Genomic DNA, 17,016 nt, shown 5'->3' on the forward strand with positions numbered 1-17,016 from the left:
CCTTCCATCTGCAACATCTTTGCTGTGCTGAGCTCAGAGATGCATGATGCTTACTCCCCCTGCTTGAGTTGTAAAAAAGCTCTTCAGCTGAGTCATGGATTGATGCTTTAAAATACGTTATTGAAATCAATAGAACTGTAGAATAGTCTGTAGCCTAGCCCATGTTTCAGGCTGCGATGAGACATTCACTATATCCTGTGTCAATATATTGGTTCGCTTTCAGCATTTAGGGCAGCATACGTGGAGCCGGATATCTGTGTGGAGGAGGCGCTGCCCTACATCACGTTTTATAATGATTGCTGCGGCGTTTTTGGTTTTATTGAGACCGTATAGTATTCAAGTTGTTTTGTTATTATTGCTGCTATTGGTGGGAACTATTGCAACAATTCTCTTTTTCTGTTGCTGGCATCGGAGGCTTCGTAACGGGAAACATCCGATTAAATCCGTGCTTTCAGGGCGCTCAAGGAGTCGCGGTGAGTAGAGGCTTCAGCATCTCCAAGCAGTGCGGCTAGTCCACCAAACCAAATGCGTGGCATGTCTGTAATATGTTCAAGCATTTTCACACGATAACCTGTTAAATAGCTTATAACCTAAACTGTACCATGTGCTATTTTTAGCGACTTGACACACTTGAATTGCCATTATTTTCATCAGATAAACATAGCAGTCTAAACTGTAGCCTATAAGCTATGTGCATAGCCTTGAGGATGAAATCATCTATTAGGCTACTGTCAGCGTCCAAATATATCTTGTCCACCTTATTCACAGGTGTACTGTAACATACACAGTATTAATTTGTCTAATGGTATCCTATGATATCATTATGATATCCTAAATGTAGCCATAGACAACAGGCCTCATATGTGGTGTGTTTGAAGGTATCCGAGTGTTAGAACATATTTTCATTTGTCCTAGAAGCTGGTCTCCGGACGCATCATTTTCGATCTGAGGTAATCAATCATTGGTTAGGCTATTACTTCTGTCAAGGTCAGTAAGTAGCCATTTTTTATTTATCCAAATACAAGATTGTGAAGGAAGTATAATGGTGCTCTGTGTTACTTTTATTATACTTTACCGGTATACTTTTTGGAGTTGTTGGTGTGCTATTAGTGTTATGCGCATTGCGCATGTGTGATCAATAAATAAAGTGACTGATTCTGCACTTTCTGCAGTTTGACTGTAATTATGAAAAAAATATTCCACGTTGTAATGAAAAATTACAAAATATGCCTATATAGGCTAAAATAAATTGTACATTAAAAACCAACTACACTGAACAAAAATATAAACACAACATGCAACAATTTCAAAGATTTTACTGAGTTGCAGTTAATATAAGGAAATCAGTCAATTGAAATAAATGCATTAGGCCCTAATTTATGGATTTCACATGACTGGGAATACAGATATGCATCTGTTGGTCACAGATACTGTACCTTAAAAAAGGTAGGGGCATGGATCAGAATACCAGTCAGTGTCTGGTGTGACTGCTATTTGCCTCATGCAGCATGACACATCTCCTTCTCATAGAGTTGATCAGGCTGTTAATTATGGCCTGTGGAATGTTGTCCCACTCCTCTTCAATGGCTGTTCGATGTTGCTAGATATTGGCGGGAACTGGAACATGCTGTCATACACATTGATCCAGAGCATCCCAAACATGGTCAATGGGTGACATGTCTGGTCAGTATGCAGGCAATGGAAGAACTGTGAAATGTGCAGCTTACAGGAGTTGTATACAGATCCTTGCGACATGGAGCAGTGCATTATCATGCAGAAACATGACAAAATGGCACCGAATGAATGGCACGACAATGGGCCTCGGGATCTCGTTACAGTATCTCTGGGCATTGAAATTGCGATTGATAAATTGCAATTGTGTTCATTGTCCGTAGCTTATGCCTGCCCATACCATAACCCCACCGCCACTATGGGGCACTCTGTTCACAATGTTGACATCAGTAAACCACTCACCCACACAACGCCATACACTCTGTCTGCCATCTGCCCGGTACAGTTGAAACTGGGATTCATCCGTGGTTTCAACATCGAAGGTGAGCATTTGCCCACTGAAGTCGGTTACGGCGCCGGACTGCAGTCAGGTCAAGAACCTGGTGATGATGACAAGCACACAGATGAGCTTCCCTGAGACTGTTTCTGACAGTTTGTGCAGAAATTCTTCAGTTGTGCAAACCCACAGTTTCATCAGCTGTCTGGGTGGCTGGTCTCAGACGATCCCGCAGGTGAAGAAGCCGGATGTGGAGGTCCTGGGCTGGCTTGGTTACACATGGTCTGCGGTTGTGAGGCCGGTTGGATGTACTGCCAAATTCTCTAAAACAATGTTTCTGGTAGAGAAATTAACATTAAATGCTCTGGCAACCGTTCTGGTGGACATTCCTGCAGTCAGCATGCCAATTGCACACTCCCTCAACTTGAGACATCTGTGGCATTGTGTTGTGTGACAAAACTGCACATTTTAGGGTGGCCTTTTATTGTCCCCAGCACAAGGTGCACCTGTGTAATGATTATGCAGCTTAATCAGCTTCTTGATATGCCACACCTGTCAGGTGGATGTATTGTCTTGGCAAAGGATAAATTATCACAAACAGAGATGTAAACAAATGTGTGCACAAAATTTAAGAGAAATAAGCATTTTGTACAAATGGAACATTTCTGGAATATTTTATTTCAGCTCACGAAACATGGGACCAACACTTTACATGTTGCATTTATATTTTTGTTTAGTGTACTTAATTACACGACTATACTATTAGATCCTGTAGCTATACAAAACCCCAGTTTCATCCATTAATTGCAATATGTGTCAATGTGATTCATAATAATATATTGATCATCCAAATAGTTATGTCTCAAGCATATTAAACGATTTCAACATATTTTTCTCTCTCCTTTTGGACATGATGTGCCATGTTTTTACAGGGCTTCAGGCACAGCCCGCGCCATGCCAGGAGGGCGCGCGCTCGAGTTGCAGAGGAAAAGGCTCTGGTCGAAATTCCCGAGAGTGAGCATCAAAGTGACTCATCCACAACTGTGAGAAAACGAAAAGTGAAGAAGAGAGTCCTTCCAGACTTCTATCACTCAGTACAAGTCACCCCAACACGCAAACCCGTAGGTATATTATTGGGTAATATAGCCTAAATCCAGCAGCCATAGTCATTTATGCTATCTATTCTAAATTAAATCTGCATGGTCAATTAACACTAGGCCGATTTATTTTATATTTTTCAATTGACAAGTATAGGCTACATCGATGATATGTTTCCTTAAACGAATTACCAATTAAGTAACCAATTTAAAATGCGCGCGTAATCCCCATTGACATCGATGCAATGGATGGTTTTTAAGCGCCAGTTTTCCTTCAATAGTTTGGCCTTCTGTACCACATCATGCCTTGGTACGCTGTTATTCGAAAAGCTATTGCAGCTTGACATTTTATGAACACTGACAAATGTTAAAGTTGAAGCCTTAAAATGTATTCAATTTCTTGATGTTGCCCATGTTGTCATTTTGCATGTTGACACACGCACCAAACAAACATTTGACATATACCATGGCATAATGTTGCTGCAACTGGATTATTCTCGATTGTTTATATTAACAATCATCTCAGTTGTAGGCTACAACCCTTAAACCTCACCATATGCCAAACTCATTAGGCTACTGGGGGGGGGGGGGGGACAGGATGTAGTGCTAGAAAATGAAGGTTGGTGCATATGTGCTTTTGGGTGTCTACATTGTCTTAGTTTACTCTGGATAAATCTAGCTCAGTATGGACTTTCAAGTTACAACTGAGTATCATGAAGTTACTGAAACAATGTATAGACCTCTTTGTGTTATGATTACATTGTTTCAAATGGCCAATATTACAATTACCTCTAGAATAAATAAAACAATTGTGTAGGCCTATTTGCAATAGATCATCAATGTCAATTTGAATGTTTCTTTTCCCAAATGTATAATGTTTGGTTTTTGTAAACATAGACATTTACTGATGGATCATTTTCCCTTGTATCCTCAAGTTCTCAAGAAATATATTGATTCTTCATTTATTATTCAATGTATGGTAATAGCAATAGACTACCATTGAATTTAAAAAAAATTATTATTCCAAATTGCTATGGGACTTCTTCAATTCACACATAAGAAAGTATGAAAGCAAACCTATCACATCAATGCAATTTTTATTGTCTTGTTCCTGACATAATTCTGGGTGTTGTAGTCTTGTAGGAAGGTATATGGAAAACGTTATTACCAATATTCAACGCTACTGACTTGTATCCGAGAAAAAAGTAAGTTGAGTAAGAGTGGTGACTCACCAAGTATGTGGCGGGCGGGCTTGGCAATCTCCTAAAACAAGTGTTTAGTTATGCTTTGTTTGAGGTGGTGTGTTTCTCCTAACACTATGGTCAAAATAAAGATAATATGGGCCGAAGCGTTGTAGCGACCTTTAAGTAACTGTCCAGTCTTTCCAGATTTCTATGAAATATGGCCTATTATTAATTAAAATATGAGTGAAATAGTTTCCCTTCCAATAAATGCTAATTAAGTATGTTAAAAAGCAGCTTTTCTGTGTTGGAATGGTGTGGGCGTATCCCAACAATAGTGGTGTGGCCTTATAGTGGTCATTAAAAATATATGGAGTGGCTGCTGATCCCACTTTTCCCGGACCTTTTTTCCCTGACCTTTTTTCCCGGACTAAAGGCCCGAAGCTACTGCGCATGTGCGGATCACGTTCTACGCATCTGTTTCTTTACCTCTACTTAACACACATGGTTGTGGTCTTCCCTTCACATTTCCCGCTGTCAATCTTGAATGATAATTCTTCAAGTTTTACCAGTAAAACTTTCCTGCAGCATCTGCATACCAACCATTTGATCTCAATCAGTTTCATGGGGATATGCATTTTGATCTTCTTGTTATAGAGTGTTGTTTCGAAGTAGCCTACAGTGTTGTTTTGAATGATGTACACTGAGCGAATTTTAGAGCAGATGATGTTAACCAATTGTAGCATAGTCAAGTATTTTGCCTTGTATTTCGCTGTTGTGTATTGGCCCCATGAGAGAAAAATGCAGTGGTGTTTTTGTCTTACAGTAATGTTATACTATGCTATTATATTCGGTTCAGTTATGTAGAATACTATCATTATGTGATCATGCAGTCATAGATTCAGCTTTGATCTAACTTTATTAAATTGGTAAGTCTACCATTTGTAAGAGTTGCCTTTTCTCTATAGCTAGATCAGTGACTCTGTGTAAAGTAGAGAACGAGATTTGCACATGCACATAAGCTTTAGTCTGGGAAAAGTCGGGATCTGCAGCCACAGCCTTAAAAATATTAATGTCAGTAGACTGCTGATTGGCCAGCTCATCCTCCTCAGGATGATGACATCATCCTCCATGAGGAAATAGCAAGTATTTTTTTATAAACAATCTGTTTGAGATGTCAGGTTTTTGAAGTGTTTTTTTCTCCAAATTATGCTTTGGCCACATATGAATATAGGATGAGTCAACTACATTGTTTGGGTATGAGTTAACGGAATATGATATTTTAAAAGTGAGATTTTCACTGGACAGTTACTTTAACCTAACACCTAGAACCCATTAATGGTTAAGGTGTTGGCTTGAAAGTCGCTGGACCTGGGTTCAAATCCTGGTCAGGGCAACCCCCTGATTTCATTACAATATGATATGACTATGACTCAGTAGTCTAAAACCATGAAGTGATTTTGGTCCTGAGATTATTTTACTATTGATATTTGGAGGGTATAACAAAGATTGATGATCACTCAAATGCAATAAATGCACAGCCAAAGTTCATGGATCATTATATTTAAGTCATATAATGCATTGTTTGCATCATTTCAAGCGCGTTTGTGCTCACCATTGAGCAAGAGAATGCTTTGTTGATAGACCCTCAGGACACAGTAAATGGTCACAATCCATGGTTGGAACAGGTTGGTGATTGTGAAATCACCCAAAGGTAATTGTCAATGTCCTACTCTTGTTCAGATTGCAAACCGCAATGCTGTTCTATAATTTTTCAATCGAAGTCCACATGTGACTGGTATGCCCTATTGCTTTTTGACCAGCCACACCCTGTCTGGATGTGTCAACACATGCTGTGGCTAAGTATTTGTTATGCATCTGCCCCCTTACTCTATCACAGGGCCCAGGCAGACAGACAGAGCCAGGCAGACACAGACACAGGCAGATAGAGAAAGGTTGTAATGAATAAGCCTGCAGAACCCAGCTATTTTTTTCATTTATATTGATGATAAGGATAGTGCTCTAAAATTGCACATTCATTGTCAACTAGCAACAATTCTAGTCAATGGCACACTGTGCAGGCACATGCGCATCAGGCAGCAAAACAACAACGCGGCTGTGCATGGCTGATGGACCAGGTTAATGACAAAGGGATGTTCATGGACCAGTCTGGATTTCTGATTGGTTTTCGACTGTAAACGTGGAGGCTACGCAGTCACCACTAGACATGCACGTACCCACCCAGGATGGCGCTGTAAGACAGCGACATTGGCAACAGTTTCCCGATTGAATAATCAGAACTATAGCGCTGGGATGCTCTCTGGTCTCCATCAGTCTTCTTCTGTATCCTAGGATGGTGACGCGTTGACATGCTACAGCTCTACCATCGCATTCTACTCGCCCTGGCCCAATCTATTCGCACTCTCTGCTCTGGGGACTTGACATAATTTCATCTCAAAGGAGAGACTTCACTAATTTAATGGGCAGAGTGCATCGCTAGAAGGGTGTGGTTCTGATAAAAAATGACATAGCCTGCCGCTGTATGAGCTTGCAGCAAATTGATAAAGGATTTCGATATTATTCAACCGACACCATGTATACAGCGGTAAGTCTTATTTCTGGCCTGGCGGGGGAGCCAGATACAATCGATTTTCTTTCTTGATGCCTGCTTGTGCCTTTTCTTTTTATTGTTGAATCAGAGATCATTGCTAGGCGAGCTGGTGGCTCACGCTACGGTGCCTCCCTTGAGCTATCAATGTGCATTTACATTAGGTTACGCGCATCAATTTAGGCAAACGTAGGAGCAGCGATGGTGAGAAATTTTTCATTGTGTCTGTCTGTGCTGTATGTGTGTTGTCATATGTGTGTTGCGAGGGAGCGAGCAACACATTGATCATTTATTTCTATTGTTTTAACAGAGCTCCGGTTCGGGCAACGCTTCCCTTCACTGTTCCATGTCTTCATCGGCCGATTTCTCGGACGAAGATGATTATAGTTTTAAATCTGGATCGGTCTCACCAGCACCAGGGGACACGTTACCCTGGAACCTACCCAGGCACGAGCGACATAAGCGAAAAATTCAGGGAGGATCCGTTTTGGATCCAGCAGAGAGAGCCGTGCTCAGGATTGCAGGTGAGTGTCAATATTTCATTGTTTGTGCTGCTGCTGATAATATAACATAAAATAGACCTATTGATTCTGCAAATCTATCAGATATGGCAAATTTAGCCACTGTGCTGTGATGCATTGTAGATTTTTTTTACAAGTATAAGTAGGCTACAGGCTTTTTATTTATTCTGCATAATTACAGTAGACTGACGCTGCTGATGGACAGTGGACACTCCCATATGTCAGCCGCTGTCACTTCTGATGCATGTCCAATTTAGACAAAGACACATGTTTGTACTATAGGCTTCTGTAGCCAATAATTAGGCCCAACTAATCTTTTGTCTCATAAGTTAATAAAGAAATGAGATAATTAGGCTACTGTAAAAACCTGTATAGCTGAGGTGTGTTATTTGCTGTCTGGGAATGCTCACATTACATCCTCTATTCTATTGTCCATCCAATAAAAGTTTATTGGTCACCTACACAGATTTGCAGATGTTATCGCAGATGCACTGAAATGCTTATGGTTCTAGCTCCAACAGTGCAGTAATATCTAACAATACAATAAGAATACACAAATAATCCAAAAAGTAAAAAAATATCAGAAATATCACAATGAGCAAGGTCAGAGTCCGGAACACACTGAGTATACAAAACATTAGGAACACCTGCTCTTTCATAGACTGACCAGGTGAATCCAGGTGAATCCAGGTGAAAGCTATGATCCCTTAGTGATTGTCAGTTGTAAAATCCACTTCAATCAGTGAAGGGGATAAGACAGATGAAATGATTTTTAAGCCTTGAGACAATTGAGACATAGATTGTGTATGTATGCCATTCAAAGGGTGAATGGGCAAGACAAAATATTTTAAGTGCCTTTGAACTGGGTATGGTAGTAGGTGCCAAGCTCACCAGTTTGAGTGTATCAATAACTTCAATGCTGCTGGGTTTTTCATGCTCAACAGTTTCCCGTGTGTATCAAGAATGCTCCACCCTCCTAGGACATCCAGCCAACTTGACACAACTATGGGAAGTATTGGAGTCAACATGGACCAGCATCCCTGTGGAATGCTTGACACTTTGTAGAGTCCATGCCCTGACAAATTGAGGCAGATCTGAGGGCAAAAAGGGGGTGCAACGCAATATTAACAAGGTGTTCCTAAAGTTTTGTACACTCAGTGTATTGTCGTGGAAATTCACCACTAAGGACTCAAATTCAATGTAAATCATATCAATCTTTATTATCACGGCCGGAGAGGTTCACAAACTCAGTGCAAGCTTGATGAAAACTCAGAGGGCGTTCCCTTTCAGTCCTTATATGCGGCTACACAAACAAGTCATATAAGCATAATTTACATTATTCTTTATTAACGTTGGCTCCTGCATGTGACTGACAAGAATTCTTCTCTCAAAGCTGGGACCTTGAAACTGAGATACTTTTTTTGGATCCCAGAGCAATGTTCTGGGTGTACTGCCTATTGTTCTGAGGAGGAGTTCACAGTCACCTGCACAAACCAAGATGGAGTGAGAGGAGATGCTGTGTACAATTCAAGGCTTATCTCTTGAGACAATAACATTTTCTTTCGCAGTATATATAAATGGTGTGTATAGACAGTATGGACACTATGAATAGAAATGGTGTGCAGCAGTTATATAGGTTGAGCCACGACTAGAATACAGTATCTACATATAAAGTGGGTAAAACAGGATGTAAACATTGCTAAAGTGACCAGTGTTCAATGACTCTATATACATGGGGCAGCAGTCTCTAAGGTGAAGGGCAGAGCACTGGGCGGTAGCCGGCTAGTGACAGTGTCTAAGGTGCTAGGCAGAGTACTGGGTGGTGGCCAGCAGGTGATGGGTGATGGCTGTTCAACAGTCTGATGCACCTGTACTGACCTCGTCTTCTGGATGATAGCGGGGTGAACAGGCAGTGGCTCGGGTGGTTGTTGTCCTTGATGATTTTTTTGGCCTCACAGGAAGGCCAAAAAGATCATCAAAGACAACAACCACCCTAGCCACTGCCTGTTCACCCCGCTATCATCCAGAAGGCAGGTCAGTACAGGTGCATCAAAGCTAAGACCGAGAGACTGAAAAACAGCTTTTATCTCAAGGCCATCAGACTGTTAAACTGCCATCACTAACATTGAGTGGCTGCTGCCAACATACTGACTCATCTCTAGCCACTTTAATAATGGAAAAATTGATGTAATAAATGTATCACTAGCCACTTTAAACAATGCCACTTTATATAATGTTTACATACCCTACATTACTCATCTCATATGTGTATATACTGTACTCCATACCATCTACTGCAGCTTGCCTATGCCGTTCGGCCATCATTCATTCATATATTTGTATGTACATATTCTTATTCATTCCTTTACACTTGTGTGTATAAGGTAGTTGTTGTGAAATTGTTAGGTTAGATTACTTGTTAGATATTACTGCATGGTCGGAACTAGAAGCACAAGCATTTCGCAACACTCGCATTAACATCTGCTAACCATGTGTATGTGACAAATAACATTTGATTTGATGGTCTGGAGATAGAAGCTGTTTTTCATTCTCTCGGTCCTGGCTTTGATACACCTGTACTGTACCATCTACCTGATGGTAGCAGGGTGAACAGGCCGTGGCTCGAGTGGCTGAGGTCCTTGATGATCTTCTTGGCCTTCCTATGACACTGGGTGCTGTAGATGTCCTGAAGGGCAGGCAGTGTGCCCCTGGTGATGTGTTGGGCTGACCGCACCACCCTCTGGAGAGCCATGCAGTGCAGTTGCCAGGCGGTGATGCAGCCCAACAGAATGCTCTCGATGGTGCATCTGTAGAAGTTTGTGAGGGTCTTAGGGGCCATGTCAAATTTATTCAGCCTCCTGAGGTTGAAGATGCACTGCTGCGCCTTCTTCACCACGGTGTCGGTGTGGTGGGACCATTTCAGGTCCTTGGTGATGTGCACACCATGGTACTTGAAGCTTTTGACCCTCTCTACAGCGACCCCGTAGATGTGGATGGGGGCGTGCTCTCTCTGCTATCTCCTGTAGTCCACGATCAGCTCCACTCTGCCAGGGCACTAACCTCCTCCCTGTAGGCTGTCTCATCATTGTTGGTGATCAGGCCTACCACTGTCGTCAGCAAACTTGTTTATAGAGTTGGAGTTCATGGGTTAACATGGAGTACAGAACAGGGCTGAACACACACCCCTGGGGGGCCCCCGTGTTGAGGATCAGCATGGCGGAGGTATTGTTGCCTACCCTCACCACCTGGGGGCAATCCAAGATTGGCTGTTGAGATTGAGTTCTTTAGGTGAAAGTGCAACGAGCGGTCATCATGGCCTGTGCATATGCTGTGCATTAGGCTACTAGAATCGGAATTTGATCATTCATTGTAATCCTCTAATACATGGGTTTATTAATCATGTATTACATGGGCTGACACCAGCTGCAGGGCCTTTGTGATTGCAACTTTTATGTTGGTCTGATGCTGTTTATTTGATTACAGAATGTTTTTAATAATTTAAATGCGATTGGAATTATTTGACAAACTTCTGTGCCATAAACTAAGAATTTCACAGGAGAGCAAGCTATTGTAGTAGTTGAACTGTGTGATTTACTGTAAATGTAGTCTGTGAAACAAATGAGAGTAGTAATGATACATTCTAGGGGCGACCTTGCTAAATGCATTTTATTTTCTTTATTTTTTGCAAAAAGAATGTTCTTGGACCATAGTTTCAGTTCAGTAGCATAGACAGGGCTATAATTGGCCCATGCACTTTTCAATTCAGGAATTAATCCTTAGTCATATGCTCAGGACCATAAAAGGTGAATATTTGGTTGGGAATGGTATGGACTCACTTGGCACATCTGCAGGGTGTGCTGTCTCGCTCACCTCTCAGAATCTTGCTGTTGACATATATCAACAGAATATTTTGGCTTTGATTAAAAAAATGGAAACAGTAAACTATCATATTGTAATCCAATGTGATATAATCGTAGAACAAACATTGTGTTATTACACGTAATAGGCTACATGCTATTACCTATCACATGTACAACCTTTAGCGTGTTGCTTGGTTTGAAAATGCTATTTTGATGTTTCTAACAGGGGTCCTATTGTTTTGCTCACGATGTGAGTAGGCCTAAAATCCATATTTTCTGTTAGCTGAATCTCAGGATCCATAGATTACTAGCTAGTTTGAAAAAAGTATCTCTTCAATTCGCAAGTCCTGAATCTGCCTGATGGCAGGATGTGATCATTGTTCAGGTGGATGCATCTGTCCCTTTCCAAGTGATGCCGGATATTGTAGAATATTTGCCCTCTGATTTCACCCATTTTGTTAATTTTATTCATATCTCTGTGACAGTCGTCCCAGGGCTGGGCGATGTATTGAATTTATTTGATTAATTCAAATGTATGTTTTTGCGTGATATTCCAAATGCCTGTATCACAAGAATCTAGTTTTATTTTCATTTGTTACGTGCGTTTATGTTCGCTTGTTCTCATGTTTATTTTTTTGATTGCAGTTAGAGTACAGTATAACTGCAGTATGCTGCAAATACTGCGTCCAAAGTAACACCATTTTTTTTTATTGCAGTGTTTTTGCAGTGTAACTGCAGTTACTGCACCTTTACTGCAGTTTCAAAATGGCAATCTTTTATTATAAGGGTTGCTCCTTCTGCTGTGACTGTGCGCCTTCCCATTTACACACACACAAACACAAACACAAACACACCAAGCCCCTGCCACTCACAACAACAAAGATGAGAGATCACTTCTTCCTCTCTGACACTATTTGCATTTGAGGTTTGGTCCAATAGAATGGGTCATATGGACACCAAAACACATTGAGACATTTCTTTACTGTAATAGAGGACAAGTTAACCTTTCTAACCATATCATTTTTATGTCTTAACTCCTCAAATTGTGTGCAGAGCAGATACTACTAAAATGAGAGTATAAATTAACATTGATTCTGGAAAATTAATGCTCAGGTTGTCACGCACAGCTTTGCAGTACCACGTACCGCAAGCAGCATTTTAGCCAAAGACTGTTATACTAGCTGTCTAGTCTGAGTTTTATAAATGTGCAATAAGGATAAAGCACACTTATATAAGGAATTGGCAACTCATTCTCATTCTGAGAAATAAGGTAGGTTCAGGGCCGGTCCTGGCAAGACCAAAAAAATTGTTCCCCTACAAGAATAGTCCTAGTAAGCAAAATGACGTTGAAAAGACATCTAAAATCCATATTCTTTCTGACGTTAGGTTCAATTTAGGTTCTGAATGAAAGGTGAAAATACGTATTTTACGGGCGTTGAAATCAGGTACATTTTTGGTTCTGAATGAAAGTTGAAAATATGTCATTTATAAATGTCTATGTTTTGGCCAAATCAAGGCTGGTCCAGACCGGACAAAATCTGAACCAAACATAGACGTCTAGTCCGGACAGCACCAAAAAAAGATGTCCAAAAGGCTTCAGCGTCGGCCCTTTCTTACTGAGGTATAGTCTACAGTAGGGTTCGGCAACTCCAGTCCTTGGGGCCGGAGTGGTGTGACACTTTTTCCCCATCCCTAGTCAACACAGCTGATGAAACTAATTTCATTCTAAACTGAAGATCATGATTAGTTGATTGTTGGTGTCAGATGTGTTAGCTGGGACTGGGTCAAAAGTAGGACACCAACAGGCCACAGAGGACTGGAGTTGTCCATCCCTGGCTTACAGTGTCACATGAAATTACATCTTAGGAAAGCCCATCTATGTGCTAGGCTTACCGTTTGTATAACACCAAAAAAAGACGACCAAAAGGTGCCGGTATCAGTCCATGCTTACTAGGGTGTAGCCAACCATGTCTACCCACAATGGAATTTTATGAATGCCCATCGATGTGGTAGGCCTTCCCTGTAGCTCAGTTGGTAGAGCATGGTGTTTGCAACACCAGGGTTGTGGGTTCGATTCCCACGGGGGGCCAGCACAGAAAAAAAAAAAAAATGTATGCATTCACTACTGTAAGTCGCTCTGGATAAGAGCGTCTGCTAAATGACTAAAATGTAAAAAAAAAAATGTAAAAAATGTAAAACAGTCCATTGCATTGGCTTTATTAGTCCTGATTCATATGACTAATCAATTTGGCTATTTAATTAAGCTCTGAATATCAGCTACCCAACTTTATCAGGAGGAGTTATCCTAAGCCTATTTGCAATGTGTTTACACAGCAGGAAATGCAGAAGTATTTTCTTTTTCACTATAATCAGCTCATAAAAAAATGGATGGATACAAACTTGAAACCACTGCTCATGAAACTTTTTCCCACGGAATGAAACTCCTGGACAGCCTGATTGTCCATTCCATATTGTCCATTTTAGTTTGAACTGTCCTGTTTTTAGGATATGTTGTTTGTTAACATGTCATTTTTTATTTGATTGGAAGACATTTAGGTTAGGCTATTTGATCGGAGAAACGTGCATGATGTAAAAAGTGTCCATCTCATTACATTGTCATACATTTTATCTTCAGCCTGTAGGAAAGGCAACATACTCTTTCTACCATATGCTATATCTGCTACATGATTTATGTTAGATAATTGTTTTGACGGAATGTTGGTGGAGCACCGCAGCGATGCGTCTCTCCAACAGAACCCTGGAGAGGCACGCTGGGAATGGACAAGATACATATTTTGGGTCCCTGCCTTTGACAAAGTGGGATCTGCTTATCAAAGGGTGGCATCAGTTCTCACCTAAAAAGCCAATATGCCATTGGTTGAGAGAAATTGTTATTGTTTTTGGGCAAAATGATGTATTGTTTTATGGGTTATTGGAGGTGCGTCTAGGTCAGTTTAGTTCAGAAAATGCCGCCCTTGTCAATCTGCCACCATAGGCGGCCGCATAATCCTGCCTAATGAGTGGGCCGGCCCTGAGTAGATTACTTGATTTCAACATCTGAACAAAGTGGACAGGCTAGCATGCTGTTCAAGCATTTGGAGACAGATAAAAGAGTGTGTTAGAAACAATTCAACTGTTCTTCCTTGTTAGCTAGAAAATTGATCCAAGTTGGCTAAACTTTAAATATAAGATGGCTAATCTACTCTACATGGGCTTGTGCTTGAGAAATTGTTCATGAGACCTGTGTTAATAATTTTCTATAATGCCTGCTACAATAAGTTAGTCATAATTAGTGAATGTGCATTATGCATGGTTCTGGTTAAATGTGCAACAAAATGAGCATTTTCATAGACAGAATTGAAAGCCATATCAGTGATTATTTCAAAAAAGCAGGTTAAACTACTTTGATAATATAATACAGTTATTAGTGAGTCCTATGGTTGTGGAAGGCTTATATCTTAGGTATAATTTATATCTTAGGTATAATTTCACAAGCCCTGAATTCATTAGATTATTGCTGACTGTTTGAAATGCAGTGTACTTGACCTTTAATTGTACAACAAAGCTTATTTTGAGAAAACATTTAGAAAATGTAGATATATCGTGAATCACCCAGAAATTAGAACAAATTGAGGTATGATCTTTAGGCCACATCGCCCAGCCCTAAATTGTCCATACCAGTCTTGATCACTTCTCCTTAGAAAGTAAGCTATTTTCCTATTGATTCTCTATATTTTATGGAAATAATCTGGTTGAATGGAACCTAGACTGTGTTGAAATGCATCAGCACCATCTGTTTATTCTAGACTGCATTTCTTCTGGAATTAAACCCTTTTAGTATTAGGACCTGTGAGGTCATCTCCTCTGCCTGCTGTAGCACCGGGACTTCAGCAGACTCAATGCAACAGACAGACAAATATACAATCTTCCAGCTCAGTGTGTCATATGTATAACGCAAATAATAGTTTTATTTTTTTATCAGTGTGACATTATTTTGAAGCATCTCTATGTTATAACGAATGCACAATGTAGGCCGTGATTTATGAATTATGCCAGTTGTCATCCTTTTCATGCCTCTATTGAGTGAGGTATGTTGGATTGGAAATAGACCTACCTAATAAGGCAAGGCCAACCAAGTGAAACAATTGGATAGCGAGTATCCTATTCCTATGCTTAAATTATCTAGCTATAGGCAAATTTTCATGGAACGGAAACGTTGTGGACTGTCTTTAAATCACTGGCATCAGTGCTTATTAAGGATTATTTTGCACAGCAGTTGATGCTGAGTGATTCTGTTATCGTCGCGTTAGTGTGCTGGTATTACTGGAATTGGAGTCATGGTGGACTCCGCAGAGAGAGAGAGAGCAGGGAGGGGAGACGCGTGCATTAGTATTGCTCAGGCGCGCCCGCTTGATATGGGATGGCATTTATTATGTCCAGCAGCCCTCTCTCCCCTCAATTCCTCCCAGACTGTCACAGAACACACCCGAGATCTTCTCATGAAACCGGAGAAGAAGTCTCGCCTAGTGGTGGTTTGACCTACCGGGAAGGGGTATAGGGGCGTTTCCCTCCATGTAACAACGGCGCTGGTCACTCCTCTGTCCGGATCCCTGTCCCGCAACTAGAACTAGGTTACACACTCGCCACAGCGGCTGGTGAATGTCCAGCCTATAGAGAGCCCTATGGTGGAGTTCGGGTAATGGCTCACTACAACGCGACGCCGGCAGGTTATATGCTCGCCGACGAAAAGGAATACCTTCAAGCGTATGAGGATGTCCTCGAAAAATACAAAGGTATGCTAATTACTTTGGCCGCCTATACCGATTGGTAGGTCTACAATGATTCGACATGAAACAATGAGGGAATAGCCCTGTATGGGACAATTGCACCGTGGTAGGCTAAAGCCCTAAACAAGTGTGTCAGCAAGCCACTGAGCTTTGATTACTGGAGGACAGCGGGTCGGAATGAATGGAAACATGACAGTCTAGGCTATTTGATTGTAGTCTACAGTCTTGTCAGTTTATATTAGAATTCGAAAGTTTGTGTTTAGCACTTGTAAAAAGCCAAATTGACTTGGATTTGTGCGACATTATACTAGAATGATGTAGAATTTGCATTGATGCATCGATTGGAGGAGGGGTGTTCCTCAATGTAAAGAAAGAATGCTGTCTCAACGTTTTACTGTCACTTTTGTCACATGAGAAATGCAATCTCAAAATGACTATAGGCTATATTTTGGTAGGAGATGATTATGGAGATGATTATTTATTTCAATGAAATATTAGGCTATGCAGGAGATGTTATTTAAATGAACATTTCTATGACGAATTGAATATCTTTGGGTTGATGAGCCCTCTTTTGTTGTAACTGTTGTCTGACCAATTGACCAAGCTGTTATTAATGTAGGCTGACACAAAGAGAGGACCACGGTCCATCAGCCAAAGATGCAGCAGGCCTATTATCTTGCATTAGTCCATCAAGCATTACATTCAGGCTGACAGGGCTTGAGGCCAAGTCAATTATTACTGGAAACCTGCAGAAGACATTACATTTTCAATATCCTGTCTACAGCAAAGCATTCTCTGCTAGCTGGATGACATCACCCCCCTACACATACAGATGTTGGATCTTAATTTGATCACCCTGTTGTTGCATGCAAGTTTTAAAAAGGCTTCTAAAATTTGTGATTTCCACTTTAATATTTCAGATTTGATTTACCCTAACTAAAAATGTATCAACCC

General features: G+C 40.8%; 1 protein-coding gene across 25 annotated transcripts in view; it reads left to right on the forward strand.

The window, feature by feature from the left end:
- The first annotated feature begins 79 nt into the window (after positions 1–79).
- LOC106612695 (dystonin) overlaps positions 80–17,016 on the forward strand; it is a 190,862-nt gene continuing 173,925 nt past the window's right edge. For 13 of the 25 annotated variants that reach the window (XM_014214117.3, XM_014214133.3, XM_014214182.3 and 10 more), the window contains exons 1-4: positions 81–473; positions 919–950; positions 2,941–3,129; positions 7,205–7,418. In XM_014214117.3, the coding sequence (XP_014069592.3) occupies positions 293–473; positions 919–950; positions 2,941–3,129; positions 7,205–7,418 (616 nt within the window). In that variant the 5' untranslated portion in view covers positions 81–292. Of the gene's footprint in view, positions 474–918; positions 951–2,940; positions 3,130–6,541; positions 6,892–6,975; positions 7,099–7,204; positions 7,419–15,813; positions 16,069–17,016 lie in introns of those variants that run through there. The other 12 variants (XM_014214148.3, XM_014214222.3, XM_014214247.3 and 9 more) reach the window with 6 other exon arrangements.

This window comes from Salmo salar, chromosome 01 (genome assembly GCF_965601325.2).
Source record: "Salmo salar chromosome 01, fSalSal1, whole genome shotgun sequence".
In the NCBI taxonomy this organism is placed as follows: Eukaryota; Metazoa; Chordata; class Actinopteri; order Salmoniformes; family Salmonidae; genus Salmo; species Salmo salar.